We start from the raw sequence: 19044 nt of genomic DNA, 5'->3' as shown, positions 1-19044 counted from the left end.
GTGGTCCTCCTATTGAAACGGCAACGAATTTAGATGATGCCGCACAAAAAGTTTGTTTTCCTTTTTAACAATACGTATATTTCAATCTTTAGGGTTTTCAAACATAACCTTGCAATTGCTGATACATAAATTTAATTTTACTTCATTCCACCTCCACTCCACTCCACCTTAGAATGGTAACAACATGGCCGATGGTAAAGATCAGCTTGTACTTGAATAACGCATGAGTGTTAAAGCAAACACCTAAAATTTGTTCACTTCTAAGCTTCTGTTTGTTAAGAATAAGCTCTAAAATACATTGCCGACGAAATCGGAGTTTTAAAGTTATTAAATTTTGTTTACATTAAGCTATTAAGAAGTTCGTGGAATTGTAAATTTTTTTGTGAACACAACACATTGAGCTGATAAATCCCTACAGACTTTGAAGAGAGTTTTACTTTCGATTAACATTAAATAAGATAATGTTATTTGGACCCTAATGCTCAGCTGAGAAATCACTGCAGCTCCACTTTAAACTACATAGAAGTTATTTTTTGTACTAAAGTGCACTGTTTTCATATCGCAAACTTTAACTTTTAAAATATTGGAAACCTCCATTTATTCCAAACTCACCAGCTTTTATTTATTTTTTTTACGATATAATATCACATATACGTTCGAGGAAAACAATGGCAATTTTTTAGCTTGATAAGCTTATGAAGTATTGCAAACTTTAAGTCTTTTAGTAGGTACACTCAGCGGTCTGCAGGCTGAATAATTTGACACATTAATTTGCACATTGGATTGTTTATTTAGCAAAATGCATTGCATAGGAAATGTTGGCAGACATAAAAATAAAACAACATTCTTAAGCCGATTAAAGGAAGAAAAATAAAAAATAACTCACGATGACACTAGCTATGCCAACTTCTAGGTATTTACAAATATTTAACATAAATCAATACCAAAGGCAAAGTTCTTCTTCCAAGAACTTCTTGACAATGTCAAATGAATTATATTTGATGTTGGGTATTATTATATATATAAGTAATCCTTCCCAGTTGTTTTTTCTGTATTTCACTTCAAAATGATAAATAAATCGCATTACATCGCATTGTGATAAAGTGTATTTCTACAAAATCACTTCTTGTTTACTGAATGAGAAAATATGTACAACTTTGCCGAGACAACATTACTAAATGCAAAATGTGTGTATTTATTTCCCTTTGCCTCTGGAATGAATCAAATATTCTGACAAATAAAATTCTTGGTATAATAACTTCTAATCGGTTTGGGAATGAATGAATTCTAAGTACGTCCTTAACGAAGGATGGGGGAAAAGAAATGAAGGTATCTGCTTTATGAATTATTCTAAGAAATGGTGGACATAAGCTTGTGTAACTATACATAAAGTATATTAACGCGTTTAACCGTTTTAGTTTATTGAGAATAAAACTAAATTATGATGCTAAGGAATTGCTGGTAAATCAGAAGGACAAGTATTTTAAGGTAAACACACAATTATATCATAACTTTGCATTATGGTTGTTTATTCTGTACAAATGCTGAAGTCCAAAATTTCTATAGAAAAGATAAATTAAAAGTGGATTTATTTATTTTAGGAATAAAAGATATGCAAAAAAAGAGTTTGAAAATGTCATTTCACAATGCAATACTTGTGCTAGTATCTTCCCAGTATTTGTTAAATCGAATAAAAGGCTGTTTTATCAATTGCAATCAAAGTTGGCTTTGCATATCTATTGAAGAAATTCAATGAGCCAAATAGGCACAGCAGTGAGTGTGCAACTTAATAAAAATGTTTTTAAACTCATTACAAATAGAAAATCAAAAATCTGACAGAACCTACAGTTAGTTAGAAAAATCTTTAAATCTTTCTTCTAAGAGGCTAGAACAGGAAATCGATTGTGGCACCGATCATAACCTTCTTTGTTCTCGAAATATTTATTATGCAATTAAAAAATCAATAAAACGCAACAAAATAATGTTGTCTTTATTTTTTACTTGCGACATATTATAGGCACTATGTATATGGCAAGTTTTGCATTCGTGTAAAATTTCGAACTCGAGATTTTAATCAAACATGATATTACGGTGGTAGAAAAGTCGAAAAAAGTGCGTTCCGCAATTCCGTCCGTCTGTCCTGTCTTTCTGTCCACGCTTCTACAGCCTAAATCATTGGGTCGCTTGAGTTCGAATTTGAAAGTTAAAGTTTTCATTTTATTAAAGATCAAAATTAATAGCCCCCATATAAATTGTTTAGTCAAAAAACCCAAATTCGAATTTTCTCAAAAACAAACCGATAGATGTTTTTTAAATTTTCTTTAAAATTTTATTTTTAAACTTAGCTTCTTTTAATAAGGAAAACATATTTTTGTATTGCTCAGGAAAGGTGCCGCTCATAGAACCGTTATTTTGTTTTTTAATTTTCTCAGCAACTTATGAACCAATTTCAATAATTTTGTTTTGAACGAGCTCTTTTATTGCCTTAACAATATTTAATGATCAAGAGTACAATTTTTTTGGTTTGGATTTTTAAAAAAATATTGAATTTGAAAAAATTCAAAATTCTATATCTCAAAAACGGTTCAACATTTTTCTAACGAAATTCAAATGTAGAGCGTATATTTACAATCACTAAACAACTGCATACCAAAAATATTTTTAAAACCAAATTAAAAAATTTTATATAGCTATGCAAAATTAATTTAAGAAAAAACACAGCTCTAACGATTTTCGAAAAAAAAATTTGAAAAATCAAAGATATTTTGATTTTTAAAATGGCATTTAAATTTTTGAAGACAAACTTAATTTTCAGGTAAAATTTTGAATCTCAAATTATTTTTTTTATTTTTTACTTGTATAAAATGTAACCCCCGCCCATCTCCAAATCAATGCATAAACTGAACGTAATAACTCCATGTTTGAGCTGAAAACTTGTAGGAACTAAAAAATGAAATTGGATTGTAGTAAGTACCTTCTACCTACCAATAACATTCCTTCATTATCATCATAAACACGTCTTTATCTATCTATTTGCATAAAGCAGAGCACGCCAATGAACTTTTCTTTATTCGTTTTAGACACCTACCTAACTACACAACCAATAGGCGATCGCTTTACAATTTAAACATGTTCTGCCTCTTTCTTATCTTTAGATAATTTATTTCCATCCTTATAAAATTAAATTAACGCTATCCAAAGGAAAGAGCTTTAAACGAACTAGTTGAATACACAAACAATTATTTTCGTTAAGTATGCTTTGAAGTATTTTTCATTTTCGGGATGAGTTGTCCTAGGATGAGCTGTGTCTTGGGATGAAACCAGCTTACCGACAAAAAATGGTGTGTATTCGCTAAGTTCATTCAAATACACAAACCATTTCCCTTAACATAATATTTTTCGAGTGTTTCATATTTTTATTATAATAAAAAGTTGAGTTTTTTCAACAAATTATAAATTAATATTCAATAAAATACAATTCGCATAGTCTACGGAAAATTTTCTTTGTTTTGACGACTTATTTGTTAAAATTAGTTCCGTATGAGAGCCGAAAAAGGGAGACATGCTAACTTAATAATATGTATGATGATGATTCGTCCAGACTAAATTTCAATTCAATCACTAAACAACTGCATGTATATGTATACATACAAAAATAACTTAAATAAAAGCGGTCTAACGATTTTTAAACAAAAAAATGAAAAATTGAGTTTTTCTGACAAATTAAATGGCATTTATATCTTTGAAGACAAGGTTATTTTACACGTATATTTTCAAATCTTATAGATGTATAGGTACTTTTTTAAACAGATTCTTTGCGAAAGGAGCAAGTTCGTGCGATCCAGTCGTGCATTTTATCCTGTTATGCATTAATATTATATAATGTATTCCTCATACTTAAAAAATTTCCTTAGAATTTTTAAAAAGTGTTCATAATCTTTTGACATCACTACAGAAATTTGGAGGATGTGGTTTTTAATTTTTCAATTAGCAGAACCTTCTAGATTTTTGGTACAATCATCATTCCGCGCCATCTGTTGTTTTAGTCAGTTTTAGCAGTTGTAGACCACTTCCAATTCGATCTTATATAAGACCTCAAGCGTAGCGCCAAGTTCTCGAAAGATGTGATTGACCTATGTTTGGCGTTTAAAACTTATAAAACTATAGAAAAATGGTGTTTTAAGCTTATTAAAGAAAACTAATGCTTCGTGAATCAAAGTCTAAATTCTTCCTCTAATTTCTTATTTTTTAAACAGGATATAATTTGATCATTATTATCCACAACCATCCCCTCTTATATCGTGAATTTTTCATACCTTTACTATATTATGCTTAATAGACGTTACAAAAATTTGCTACCCTCAATCAACTTTTGAATTAATCTTGACCTTTTTTTCTAAGGTTGCGTAAGTTTATCCTTAGAATTATTATTTGATATCTTTCGGAAATTGAGATGAAAAACTTTCGCCGTGCGTAATATAAAGGAAAAAAAGAAGCCTTAGGTTATTAAATTTTTTATAACACTCTTGCCTGATGGGGCAAAGGTTCGGCCGATTCAAAAGCGTTAGCTTCTTTTTGGTTAAGCGAATTGAAACCAAAAGAAGAACTTCGTGGAGTCTTATATAGAATTAACTCAATTGCAATCCTTGATTTTTGGGGGAAATCATTCAACCTTTCAAAAAAATAAAAACACAACGACATCACGTACAAAGGAAGTTAACACTCTTTATACTCGTACCTATAGAACTTTGAATAATCTGGCTTTGGTATTTTTTCCTCTGATGGTGGAACTTAAATTTTCCGGTGGGTAAGAGATGAATGTATTTTTAGATTTTTTTCTTTCCTATTAAATTAGGAAGATTTATGAAGGATAGACAATATTTTTAAGGTTGGTAAAGGTATTTTTTGAGGAAAATCGAACAAATTGTTTGCTGTACATACATACAGGATGTAAGTATGCGAATATTGTACATAAAAGCGAACATATTTATCGGTATCAGTCTATGTAGGCAATAATTTAATTATTTTACTAAAATTTCAAAAAATCCTGATGTTAAAATCAATAAGAACGATATGTGTTTGATTCAGCATTTTTATTTTACTTGTTGAGCTTGAATTGAATTTGAAATACTTAGTTCTCTTGATTTGAATACAACAAATTCCATTATTTATCTCAACACCTATTTATCACCGATTTATTGAAGTGTGATTTCCTCTATTTAAATCTCAAAAGCATATTTCCACTTTCAATACAACATGTGTCACTCGTTTTCTAAAATACTCTATTCGATTCAAAAACCACAATCTCGTTTTTGAAGCAGAATGAGAAAAGGTGGTGAGGTGTGTATTAGTGTTCGATCTAAAGGACCACATACCATTTAGGTGTTTCATTTACTGCACCAAGGACCCTTGCAGCTAATGCCTCTGCATGAGATAAATGCAACATCAAAGTGTTAATCTGCAATACAGTCTATATATTATACATTTAAAAAAGTATGCATGTGGTTTTAGACCGATAAATAGCCAATAGTAATTATTGTATGCCACTACGTAAGGTAATTGTTTGGATATTATCCGTTTATTTAAATAGGCTTACATTTTGCTGAAAATTAATTAAAAATGATTTTCGCGTGCAATTAATTCGCACAAAATAAACTTAATTTGTAATTAATTTTGATTTGTGTTTAACAAATATAAACCTCAATTCATGCTAAATAAATTAATAAATTATTTTCTGAGTACAACAAATGACTTGTGTATTTCTAAAACAATAAATGGATAAGATACTACCATAAGCCACTTTCAATGAAAATAAAATATTCATATAGTATTCACGAAAACAGTTCCAAAAAAAAGAAGAGATATAGAATTTCCTCGAAAGACTTAATTTATGCAAAGAAAACATGAAAAACCTTTAGAGCTTTATATTTTCTTTAGAACCAATTTTGTTCTTTATTTTAAGCATTTACTAAATTCTTTTAAAAAAATGTTAAGCTTAAATTAAAAAAAAATCGTAGAAAATCATCCTAGGAAGTCAGCTGATTCAAAAATAACTATGTTTTTGATTCCGATAGATTTGTTTGTAAATGTTTAGTTACTTAATAATTTTGAAAAAATGTCAGCTTTTTAGATTACATTGGTGGACAACATTTTGTTCCTAACAATTATATTACTCTATCACTTAAGGTTTTTGGGATATTACTTTATATAAAATTCCAAAAACACGACCTGTTTACGGCGGTCTTAATTCATGACATAGCTTTTCTTCATGATTATTTTTAAAACCTACAATCCCTTTTCTCAATATTTAGTTGAAATATTTATAGAATTTCATAAAAATTGAAAAATCTTCAAAAGTTGTTAAATTTACCGCGTGTCAAATGAATCTTTTAAAAAAACTGAAGCATTTGTGTTCAGGGCCGGCCCAGCCAAACTTGCGCCCTGTGCAAGAGTTGTAGAAAGCGCCCCTTTATATATTTGTACACATAAACTGATACACAAGCATAAGCCTTTTCCACATTACCAGGAGGTAGATTTTCAACGCTTTTTTTTCATTGAGGTGTCCCCAGTAGGACTTAACCGTAAACTTAAACGCAGCGAAGAAATGAGCAGAGGGGAAACGTTTAAATTTCGAAACTTATTTTTCTGGCCTTACTTTTTGCAAAATCAGAATAAGATCATCAAAGTCTAAAGAATTCAATAATTACTTTTCAATGGACATTACAGATAATTCTACCAATCTCTCTTAAGTCATGGTTGTCCTAATATCATTTTTACTAGTTTTAAGTTTAGAAAAACTACGTTCTCCTGAAGCTACCGTGACCGGGATTGTATTAAGGATGTGGAGAGCAATTACTAAATACGGAGCAAAATCTTCAATGTTTGAACTAAAAATAAAATTTAACACATCTAAACTTGAGCCTTGAGCTTTGTGGTGTAACAAGCGGGGATATTACAATTAACATAATCTTATAACATTCTGCAAATTAAGGCATGAAGAACGTACATTTTTATTTTTTAAACATTCGCTTATGTTACATACAAATAAAAAATGGATACTATAGGTATCAATCTGTTCAAACCTTTCTAAAATTGGTTGAATGGCTTGATCAAGTATTTTGAAAAAAAAATCTACTTTAAATCTTTGTTTCAGGTCTAATATAGTTTCAGGATATTCATCAGCATAAAGTCTTTTTCTCCGCTGAGGTCGCTATGATGAAGCTTCAGGAAACATATTTGGCATTTCTAGGGAACTAGCAATACGCTCGGTTAATTAAACATACCTACCCATTACATTTTTTAATAGGAACGCATTAAAGTCAAACTGGTTTTTGTGTTTTCTAAAATTTTTATGCAAGTTGACAGATTAACGGGTGGACTTTGTAAATTTTTACTAGTTTTATTTATATTTTCTAAAATATCAAATCAAATTAGCAGATAGCAAATAAATGTAAAATCAAACATTTTATTTCCTGACGATTCCGCAATGTTTTTTGCCTCTCTGGCGTTTCTTCTAAATTCGTTTTTAAAGGCAATGCATCTAACCTAAGGATTTCAAAGCAAGACTTGGAATTGATTTCTTATAAATATCCACCTCGTTGTGAAATTTGGAAAAAAGTTATACAAAGATTGAATTGTATCGAAAAATTTAACTGCATAAAATGAGCACCGAATCTTTAAAAAAGCGTTGAAGTATTTATGTATGTTAAAACGGTTTGCAACAGAATAGGGCAAAACGGATTGAAACTTGTACAAAAATATAAAAATAATGTTAAAACGTGTATTTTTAAATTTTGAGCACACGATAATAAAAATCGAATTTCGGATGTGTAATCAGCAATTTGCATTGCTCCAAAGCTTATGTTTCAAAAACGTGAATGCATTCAATTCAAGCCTTGCTTAAAACTTCATATATATTTAAATAAAGGCCAATAAATAATGAGATTTTTGAGTGTGATGCTAAAATGATTTAAACTGTAACTTTATAAAACAATGATTTGTACTTTTCAAAATCACTATACATTTTAATGTTAAGGGATATGTTGTGCTTTAACTTAGCCTTAAGACCCCATGTTTTGGTTGTGTTTACCACATTTAAAGCATATTTTAAAAAACCTGATGTGATAGAAAAATTTTTAGTTCGAATTCAGGACTATTTTTCAAAGTAGAAACTTTCTTTTTTAAATGAACTATCATAAGAAAATTATTTAAGGCTTTCTAATGGTTTCTCATGAAGTGAATCGTCCGCTAAAATAAACGCTAGTTCGAATGGAGTTAAAGAACAAACAGAATTTAAAAGCTGGATTTTGATTCCAAGTATAAGTATCCAAAACATAACATTTTAGGAAGAAAAAAAAACTATCTTAGAGGCTAACATAAATGGTTAGCAGAATCTTAATTGGAATTCATTTGATTTTTGAGTCAAACATTAGTGAAAAATTAAAAGAGACAAATATATATTTTACTAGAAGTTCAAAGCGGGTTAGGGTCGAAATACTGCACTGGTAAAAGTACTCTATTCAAAATACAGGATATCAAAACAACGTTATTTTTCTATTATGTATTCTATATGTTCAAAATAGTGTATGGTAACAATCGTTTTCTAAAGCATAATAGACATTTCTTCTTATATTACATGAAGCATATGTATATATTCAAATAAAAAGAATTTGCAGGATTCGAGATATTATTATCAATTTTTGAAACACCTTATATAATATCAAACATAACCACATTATGTACAGTAGGAAAAATCTATTTTTTTTTGTATAAGAAAAGTATGTACATGTAAATACATATATAATACATATACCGTCTTTTGAGAAAGAGTTTTGCATACAAAAAATTGTATTCACATTCAATCATCTTCATTCTTCATTGTCAATATCATTCAGTATCAAATGTTAAGATTATTACCGCAGGATAATAATTTTATTCTATGAACATACAATGTATAGCTAATAATATACAATAGAAACTGTTATGTATGGTATATAAAGTATGGAATAAGAAAACTTAAATGCACAAATGGATCGCACAAACTTGCTCTATTATTTAAAGAATCTTTTTAAGACTTAAGAGAACACATGCAAAATGAGTTAATCTTAAAAAAATGTAAAGCCATTTAATTCATTAGAAACCTTATTTTTTGTTTTTTTTCGAAAATCGTGTTTTTTAATAAATGTTGTGTTTTTTTCTGGAAATGTTTTTGGTATAAATTTGAGTAATATCATTTGAATTTTATTGAAAAATACTGACCCGTCAATCAATCAATAAAATATTGGATTATTGAAAAGCTTGTTCAGAAAACAAATATTTAAATCAGTTTATGAGTTCCTGTGAACATTTAAAAACAAAATTACGGTTTTATGGAGTTTCTTTTCTGGGAAAATACAAAATGATGTCCTTTATATTAATAGACATCAAATTAAGAGAAATATTTTAGAACAAATTCACAAAAATCGAATTTTTGATTTTTTTAACTAAACATTTTGTTATTTTTGATAAAACAAAAAAACCCTATGTGAACCTGCTAAGTTCTTAACTTCCAAGTTTGAACTCAATCGACCCAATAGTTAAGGCTTTAGGCAGCTATAGGAACGATATCAGAATCTGACGGTAGCCATCGTGATGTCAGTTTTCTTAAAAATCTTGAGTTCGATATTTTTAACAAATGCAATACTTGCCATAAAAGTCATAACATGTCACAAATAAAACATGGAAAAATGAATGTCAATAAATATATGTTTGAAATTTTGTTAATGTCCTCTAGGTAATGTGAATTTACAACATTGGATATATTTGAATCTTATTCATACCTACATAAGATATAATAGAATGATTTCTTTCTTGTGTTAGTTATTGGCTTGGAAATTTATTTTTGTATTTTTATCTTCGAATTATATTATTATATATATATGTGCATACTTTATATACTAAATAATATTATGTACACAAAACATAGCTCCTGAACCCTTAAATTATATAGTAACATAGATTTTGCTTCAACATACATACATAATTTGGAAGTCGTTTTTCTTATGGTGTCATTTTTAAAGTTCAAATCTTTTTTCATAGAACTTTTTTGTCGATATGTCCCAGAGGCTCTTGAGCTTTGACACACATAATTTTAGATGATCTATCACAAATAGGTCTTTAAAAAAATGTTTAAAGCATGTTATGGAGTGTATGCACAACTTTACGTACATTATTGCCGTTTTGTGAGAATAAATGAAGTTTTATTTTTAAAGTCTAAAGAAAGTGTTCATTTGACACATCATGTACTACTATGATGGGTTTCACTTTAATTAAACGAGAGCAACATGTTTTTCGAGACACGTGTTTCGTGAACTGTTGCTCGTGTGTAGATGCAAAATAAGGATTTCAAGTCAAAGTTTTTTAATAGGATAAATGTATGAACTTTAAACTCGGGTTTTTCGCTGAATGTTAATTTACAATACAAATTTACTTCCAAAAATACTAAGTTGTCTAATTTTTTTATTTTAAGTAAATATGCATAGTCGAAATTTTAAAGTGTACTGAAAGACAGAAAATGCTTTAAAAGTGTTGCGTGAAGGATGAACTTACTGAAAATCCAGTGAAGTAAATTAAAGGAAAGGAAGTTGTTGAGGACGTTAGCATATTGGCTGGCTCATGGCATGCAATTTTTACAGATATTTTTGATGTGTAGCATGTGGCAGCGAAGTACATACATGAAAGGACGATTGAGAATATTAAAATCGTTTGGTTGAGAGTGCTTGTAAGGAATTAAATTAATAAACATTCAACACACTTTTTGACAGATCTCGTATTTGTGTGAATTAAAAGAAAAGTTTTAAGAAGTATAGGGTGAGTTTTTAGCTATTATCTTTTTGGCAACACTGGTTTAAACAGATGATACACGTTTCTTAAGGTTGGTCTATAATTTAACCATGAATCTACTTACAAACGAACAACACTTGCAAATTATTGAATTTTAATATCAAAATGCGTGCTCTGTTGAGAAGGTTTATCGCGCGCTTCTTTTATTTAATGGTCAGTCAGCGACGAAGCTCATTGTGGCTCAATGGGTACTTAAAAAAGCAGAATTGTTGATTTTGGAGTGAATGTCAGCCAGAAGCATTGTAAGAGCTACCAATGCATTCAGAAAAGTCACAGTTTGGCGCGGTTTATGGGCTGGCGGCATCATTGGACAGTGCTTCTTCAAAGATGATGCGAACCTCAACGTACCTGTGAATGGTGAACGCTACCGCAAGTTGATATTGAACTTTTTTTGCCCAAAATGCAAGAACTTGACTTGTATGACGTGTGGTTCCAACAAGACGGTGCACATGCCACACAGCACGCGCTACAATGCACTTATTGAGAGGCGAGTTGTGAACATTTTATTTCACGTTCAGGACCGATCAATTGGCCGCACAGATCCTGCGATTTAACGACTTTTGTGAGCTATGTTAAAGCGAATGTCTATAAAGACAAGTCCGCTTCAATTGACGCATTGGAAGACAATAACGCAGCATATGTTCGTGAGATACCGGCAAAATGTTGGAAAGATTTGAGGCGCAGTTAAAGTCAACATTTGCATGAAATAATCTTCAAACTTTAAATTATATGCACCGTACTATTGATTTAAATAAAGATTTCATGTATTTTTCTGGATTGTATGTGTTTTTTTTAAACTTTCTTATAGCTTTTAGGAAATCACCAATTATAATTTGACTATAAATAAATTTATTAATTTAGAGGCACAGAGCCTCTACAACTTTCAACCATGTCTGTATTGAAAGCTGTGACAGGAATGGAAATGACTTACAATTTTTTTCCAAGAATAGGACCTACATTTAGAAATGCACTTTTTATCGCAAGAGATAAATTAATTATTCCTTAGGTCTTTTAGTCAAGAATTAAACTTAGACTTCTATAGGTTGAGTGTTTTACACAGTTTCCCAATAGTTAGTAGTTACGAGGTTATGGTTTTTCTGCTGATTTGCTTTCTTGATATTGCCGCACCAAAGGTTTTAATTGAAAATTTATTAACAAATTATATAATGTCATATCTAATTAATACTTTAACAATAAACTATTCCGTATATGAAGCGTAAATTCCAGTAGGATGTTTTGGCAGATTTCTTTAAAGAAAACAAAGCCAACCTAATTTTAACTATGTCTTTTGATTTATCTTGTTTTATGAAATTGTATCTTATTTGAAACTTTTTGAGAACCTACAAATAACGTTTATAAATGTAAATAATTTACATGTACTGCATGCAATAAACTAAATAATTGTGCTTGACTATAAAATAAAATTACAATTAAATAAAAACTTCCACAACTCGATGTATTTATGTGTCGCTTATTTAATATTTATGTGTGTTATTAAAAGTTGTATAAAGTTTACTCTGTATATATTGTATTTTTAATTTAATTGCATTGTTTTTATTTTCAATTTAATTCATTAAATTTATAATTTAATTTGTTTTGTTTTTTCTATTTCGTTTATTTTAACAGAATAAAGTTGTTAATGTTGACAATACAAGAGTCAAATTGCAAATTTGGGATACAGCTGGACAGGAACGTTTCAGAAGTGTTACTCATGCTTACTATAGGGATGCTCATGGTAAGTATACCTACCTAAACCTACATATCTCTGTTGATGAATGTTCTATTAAAAGGCAATGTGGTTTTTCTTAAGGGATGGTATGATAATTGAATAAATCAAGAGCTTCGAGTATATTAAATAAAATGTTTGGTTTTTGTCAATTTGAATAATTTAGTAAAAGTTTATTCTTTTTTTGGAGCAAAAATTTAAATTTTTAATAGATTTTATAAAAGTATAAGGACTATACTTAAGTGATTCAAAACCAAAAAAGCAACATTTGTACATTTTGATTATATTTGGAGGGATTGTTTGGTGTTTATTCAGTCGAGTGGGGCAATTTTTGGCACTCTTAATTTTTAATGATATTCTCAGAGCTTATGATTAGTACCTTTATGATTCATGATAAAAAGCCATTAAATTTTAAGGTGGGCAAGCTGCACGAAGGGTTCTTCTTCATTTGAGGTCAAATAGTTCCCTAGATTTATATGAATTATACACATTTTTTACTTCAAATTCATCGATTTATACTCTTTCACATAACACCGAATTAAAACCACTTGAAGTTAGAAATTGTTTCATTTCTTGAGCTTTCTTTTTTTATCCAAAACTAGTTAGAAATGCGAACAAAATATTTCAAAAATAAGCCCTTTCATAAATTCGACCACATGATCGTTTGACTTCGAGTTTCGGAAGAGACTATTCATACCTCTCAACCTATCTGGGTCGTTCGTATAGTTACATTAAGATTGCGTTTTTCAAATTAGAAACAAGACTGGCCATTGGTTTCATATTTGTTTGCTACATCTGCCATTAATTGGGTCTTGTCAAATTATCGTTAAGAGTTATCAAAGTGTCAATTTTCATAATCTTCCTATCTCGATCTTTGAATATTTTAAACACAGGAATATGCGCCAAGACTGATATTAATTATTAACATTTATCTACGACAAAACATCCGATGTATATTTAAGGTTCAATCAGTAGTTTTTTTTTATTAAAACCTCTAAGTTAATGTTCTTAGAGTCAACGTAACAATTTTAAGAGTCTTTACTTTGGATAAAGTTTTGGTTTTAAACCAAGTCTTACAGATTAAAATGTTGGTTGCTGATAGCCTGTAAAATTTTTCAAATCTAACCAGCAAAATTATAAATAAAATAAGAACTTTTAGGTAAACAGTAAATTGAAAAAGTGTTAATTTAGTGAACATTTTTGTTTTCTTGATTTTTCAACAATAAATTTAATTTTGAATTTCTAAAGAATATTTATTCATTGATCCATTAACATTAATTAGCATCAATTCCAATTGAATTAGCAAATTGTTGCTATAGTCACAAAAAAATATAAAATAATTATTTTCTAAAAATAAAAACAAAACAAAAATGACAGACAAAACTTTTATTTAAGGTGTGTGACCAAAAATCAAATTGAAGATTTGTTTTATTCATTAAAAACTTTTGGTTTCTCATTTACTTTTTGTTTATCTTTTCTTTTTAATTTCCTTAAATTTAAAATAGAAAACTGAAATGAAGAAAATCCTTTTTATTTAATAGCGCTCCTTCTTTTGTACGATGTCACAAATAAAGTCAGTTTCGACAACATTCGAGCATGGCTTGTTGAAATTAGAGAATACGCTCAGGAGGATGTAGTGATAATGCTTCTTGGTAAGTCGAACTTTTGTTGCTTATAGGAATAATTAAGTTATCCCAAAGATTTCAAAAGGTTGGTCGTTTGATGTTAAGGGAAAGAAAAACATTAAACACAAAAATACAAGAACCAAATGTAAAGAGTTTTATAATTTATCAACCTCTCCACCCTTTTTTGTGTTGTTTCTTACCAAACTAATTACTTACTTTTTCTTGTCGTCGAATTTGAAAACGAAAACTTACTTTGAATTGGCCATCCTTTTGCAGGTAACAAAGCTGATTGTGGCAGTGACAGACAAGTGAAGCGGGAAGAGGGTGAACGGCTGGCTCGGGAGTACAATGTCGCTTTTATGGAGACATCTGCCAAAACAGGACTCAATGTTGGGCTGGCATTCTTAGCTGTTGCCAGGTAATTTGCTTTCTTTGTAGCTGTCTACTTGAGAGCTACTTATAGTTTAAACTTTCAAAAACATTCAAGAGTTTCAAAATAAGAAATGAAGATTTGTTTTACCTACACTTTTGATTTTACCCTGAATTAAATGCAATATTTTTGTTTTTAATAAGTTTTGAAGTTTCTTATTTCATATTTTGAATTTTTAATTTCTTGCACCTGAAAAGTTTCAAGCAAAAGTTAAAAATGCTAACAAATTATAACAAGAACCCTTATACTTGTTATAATTTGTCTAAAAACAAAACTTACAAAATTTAAAATATTTTAGAACATGTCTATATACGTACCTATATAAAGATACTCGTGATGTGTGTTGTTTTGTAAGAAATTTAATATTCACTATTTTGCATCGTGTATTGTGCTACTCTGATTATTTTAAAATTAGCCCAAAGCAACGATATAATATGAAATGAAGAAGGATAAAATAAAGATAGATGTTAAGGATATTAAATTTGCATTATTTGCATTTTCAAGCCACTATTAATTTTTGTATATTGTTTCCTAGAAGCTGTGGTGGTTAAGTTACCATGGTAATGTTTTGCTTTTGTGTATAAACTATAAAAAACCATTAATTTCTGCAACACAATTTTTAAAGAAGTTTATGTAACAGAGATGTCTTTTTGGCTCATTTAAACTTTGTGACATAAGAAGCTTACAAAATAAATAATGACTATATCATTGAACATTTAAAACATTTAAATGTTTTGTATAACAAATACGAAAGTTGGTAAGCATAATTTTAAAATACGTACTGTTTGCTCTACAAATCACTGTTTTTGAAAATAAGTTTTCAATACACTGACTTTTTGTCAAGATTTTGAACGGGAAACAACTGTCAGTGTCAAAATAATTATTCAAAAACAAACAACGAGCAAGGGCGGATATAAACGTTTAACAGGGGGGGGGGGGGGGGCACACACTTAGATGAGTTTTTACTCACCGCTTAAAAATATTCTTTAAAAGAAATTAACGAAATTTAATAATAACGTTAAGTGTATATGCATATACCTTAAATTTACACATTTCAATTGCTAAAGTGACAACTTCAGTTATCAAATTATTTTAGAACACTTTTGTCCTGCAAGGTATGGTCTAACTATTTTCCATACACATGAAATCATTCCAAGATTCAAAGAGTTTTCTTAAGAGCTAAAACACAATAGTTTAGAGCATTTTTGGTGCATTTCACGCAGAAATAAGAAGAAAAAATTGTAAGAAATTGTTTTGAAACGTAGCTTTTTTTCTAAAAATAAAATATACTTTTTTTGTTTGCATTTCTATTAACGCGAAGTACGCTAGAAAAATTCAAAAATCCAGAAAGTGAGAGACTTTTTTCGAACTCAATTTTAGGAAGTATATTATTACTATCGCTTTCAGTCTGCTTACTCGAATTTTGATCTTAAAGGAGTCAACAAATCTTAAAAATTGTAGAGAGAAAAATGAATTTAATCAAGTAAATAATTTTTCTAAAAAATTAAATTAAAACAAATTAATGAAGAAACTTTTTTGTGGCACTCACGAATTACAGGTTTTAGAATCTCTTTTCACTCCAAATCTCAAGAGATTCAAAGCTTTTATATCAATAGATATGAAACGTTCATTATTTTTTTCAATTAGCCATTAGTTTAACAAAAGTGGCACTTTTGCTGTTTTTCAGACATGAATATTCTTGAAATTTGTGTTTAAATCTCAGTTCTAGAGCATCCAAATCAAATTCACTTCAAAATTAGATTTATTTAACTTTGTAAGATCTTTTGTATTCAACAGAAAATCAATTTTGAAAGAAATAAAATGCAAATATAAAAAATATATCCTATATTTTAAGATTTAAAAATGTACCCGCAAAGTAAGTTTTTCTTAAAAATTTAAATGCCATTTTATTTCTCAAAAAATCTAGATTAACTTATTTTTTGTTTCGAAAATCATTTTAAATTTTAAATTTTGCCTTAAAAATTTTTTTGGTAAGCAATAAATAAAATGCTTATAAATATACATTTTACATTTAAATTTCCTTAAAAAAATTCGACCCCTTTTATGATATTTTTGATCATCAAAAAGCATCATCAATTTGATCATTGACAAGAGTTTGCACAGAAAGTAAAGATTATTGAAATCGTTCCATTAGTTCTTGAGAAATGTTAAAAATAAAATAAAGGTTTTATTAGCAGTACCCTTATGGAGCAATACCGAAATATACAACACAACACAACATTTGAAGACAGTTTTACAAAAATCACATATTTTAACCTAAAAATTTGTATGGGGACAGCTGTTGTTTTTCGTATTTATTAAATGAAAAAACGGATTACGCTAATCGGCTGAAAACCTTAATTTAAATCAACACAATTGTTTGGACTGTAGGGGCCGGAAATACAGACGGACGGACGGAATCGCGGTACCCACTTTTTTTGACATCTCTACCTTGTTACTTGGTTTATAGTTCCTATTTATTGGAAGTCAAAAATTAATAATAAAATTGAAAGCTAATTTTAGGAATTTTAAGGCAACTTCGTGTAAAATTGATGATCTCTTACTCAAGGTTTTATGAAAATAATTTAAGGCAAGACTAAAGTTTTTTCAAACTGGATCGTCCATTGGTCAAAAGTTGAGGAACTTGGGCTGTGTTTTTGGAATAGGGCTGAGTAACCGATTCATATAATGTTCTTGGTCCAGTCTTCAGTTAAAAGTAGTACATACTTTTAGCAACAAAGTTTAAAGAAGTAAAATACAAATGTTGTTTTCATATACAAAAAAAATAATAATTCAAAATATAATGGGGATCATATATTATATCAACGCAATAAGATAAGCTTTGAATTGAAGAAATTTCCTACGCAAAAAAACCAAACAAATTATCTGACAGGGGGATCATGACATCTAGGATCTCCCTCTGGATTCGCCATTGACCACTAGACGTGACATCCTGCTGTATGAACATAACCCTTTCATAAGAAAATCCGCCAAATAAATTTTATTTGAATGTTTATCTGTAATAAAATTTAATTTTCATTCTTACAGACAACTAAAATGCAGACGAAATGAATCACTTGACGAAGCGAAATTTAATGTGCAAGACTTTGTAAGAGAACAAACACAACCGAAACAAACCTGCCCGCAGTGTAATATGTAACGAAAATGTTTGTGTATTTTAGTATTGATTAATATTAAAAATAATATTAAATTTTTTGGTATACAAACAATTTTTGTATGAAAACAATTTTTATTGAAGAAAAATAAAATATTTACAGGAAAACAAAAATTAGTTCAAAAAATTAAACTGTTGATATGTGAAATGTGCAGTGCAAACCAACATACATTTTAATTTTATTAATTTTATTTAAGTTGAATACTCAAACCGGTGTGAATGGAAAGTTGACATATTTTCTTGGATTAACCAATTTTTCTTATGTTAGTTATTTAGTTTGTTAAAAAAAACACGTATACGCCATAGAGAACAATAATATTCATAAAAAAGTGTAAAAGATTGAAATAATAGACATAAAAGAACTAACAAATTTAATGTACCTTAATGTGAATGGATGTTTTTTCGGTCGTTCTTTCATTTCAAAATTGATATTTGAGTTCCAATTAAACAATCTTTAATTACGTTGATAAACCAATGACAACACCCCCTTTGATACAGTACACACCTTATGCACAAAAAATATTGTACATTTCACAAACAGAAGTAAATTCAAAAATTAGTATTATATGTAATATGTAAATAATACTTGGAATGTTTTACAAAAAAGAGCTCTGTATATGCTCAAAATAATTATCTAAAACAAATTAGAGAAATTGGAAAAATGTATTAGACAATTAAAAACAAAAAAACACTAAATAAAATAATCAAGTACATATATATCTAATTATATATATTATAAAGCATTTTACACACACAAAATATATGTATATGTATAAAATAAATTAAAATTAAAGTAATTTTTATAAGCTGCATATCTCTTATTCTCTCATTAAAAATGACCAATTGTTATAAAAAAAAAACTATATCTAAAAATTAAATGTTAAAACATTTAATTTAAAATAAAAGATACCTAATTAAAAAAGAAAACAACAAAACAAACAAACAAAACAAAATTATCTCTATAGGTTGTCAAAAAAATTATATGAAATGAATATTTGAATGTTTCCACAATTAATTTTTGTCAATTTTTCAAATGTCAAATGAATTGTTTTATCTTTTCGAAATATTTTATTATTTTATACAAACAAAAAAGTATTTATCCATTAAAAAGAAAAAATAAATAATAATAAACAAAAAACAAAAAACACTCTTTTTAACACATCACACACAAAAAAATGCTGTCGCATACAATAACGTAGGAAATTAT

The 19044-nt window shown here is 28.7% G+C and overlaps 1 protein-coding gene across 2 annotated transcripts in view; it reads left to right on the top strand.

The window, feature by feature from the left end:
* Positions 1 to 18732, top strand: part of LOC129948245 (ras-related protein Rab-37) — a 100907-nt gene extending 82175 nt beyond the window's left edge. For both annotated transcript variants that reach the window (XM_056059165.1, XM_056059166.1), the window contains exons 3-6: positions 12508 to 12616; positions 14149 to 14259; positions 14509 to 14650; positions 17711 to 18732. In XM_056059165.1, coding sequence (XP_055915140.1) covers positions 12508 to 12616; positions 14149 to 14259; positions 14509 to 14650; positions 17711 to 17822 — 474 coding nt within the window. In that variant the 3' untranslated portion in view covers positions 17823 to 18732. The remainder of the gene's footprint in view (positions 1 to 12507; positions 12617 to 14148; positions 14260 to 14508; positions 14651 to 17710) is intronic.
* The last annotated feature ends 312 nt before the right edge of the window (positions 18733 to 19044 follow it).

The sequence above is a fragment of the Eupeodes corollae genome, chromosome 2, assembly GCF_945859685.1.
Source record: "Eupeodes corollae chromosome 2, idEupCoro1.1, whole genome shotgun sequence".
In the NCBI taxonomy this organism is placed as follows: Eukaryota; Metazoa; Arthropoda; class Insecta; order Diptera; family Syrphidae; genus Eupeodes; species Eupeodes corollae.
Note: the sequence above shows the minus strand (reverse complement) of the source record. Positions and strands in the feature narration are given on the sequence as shown.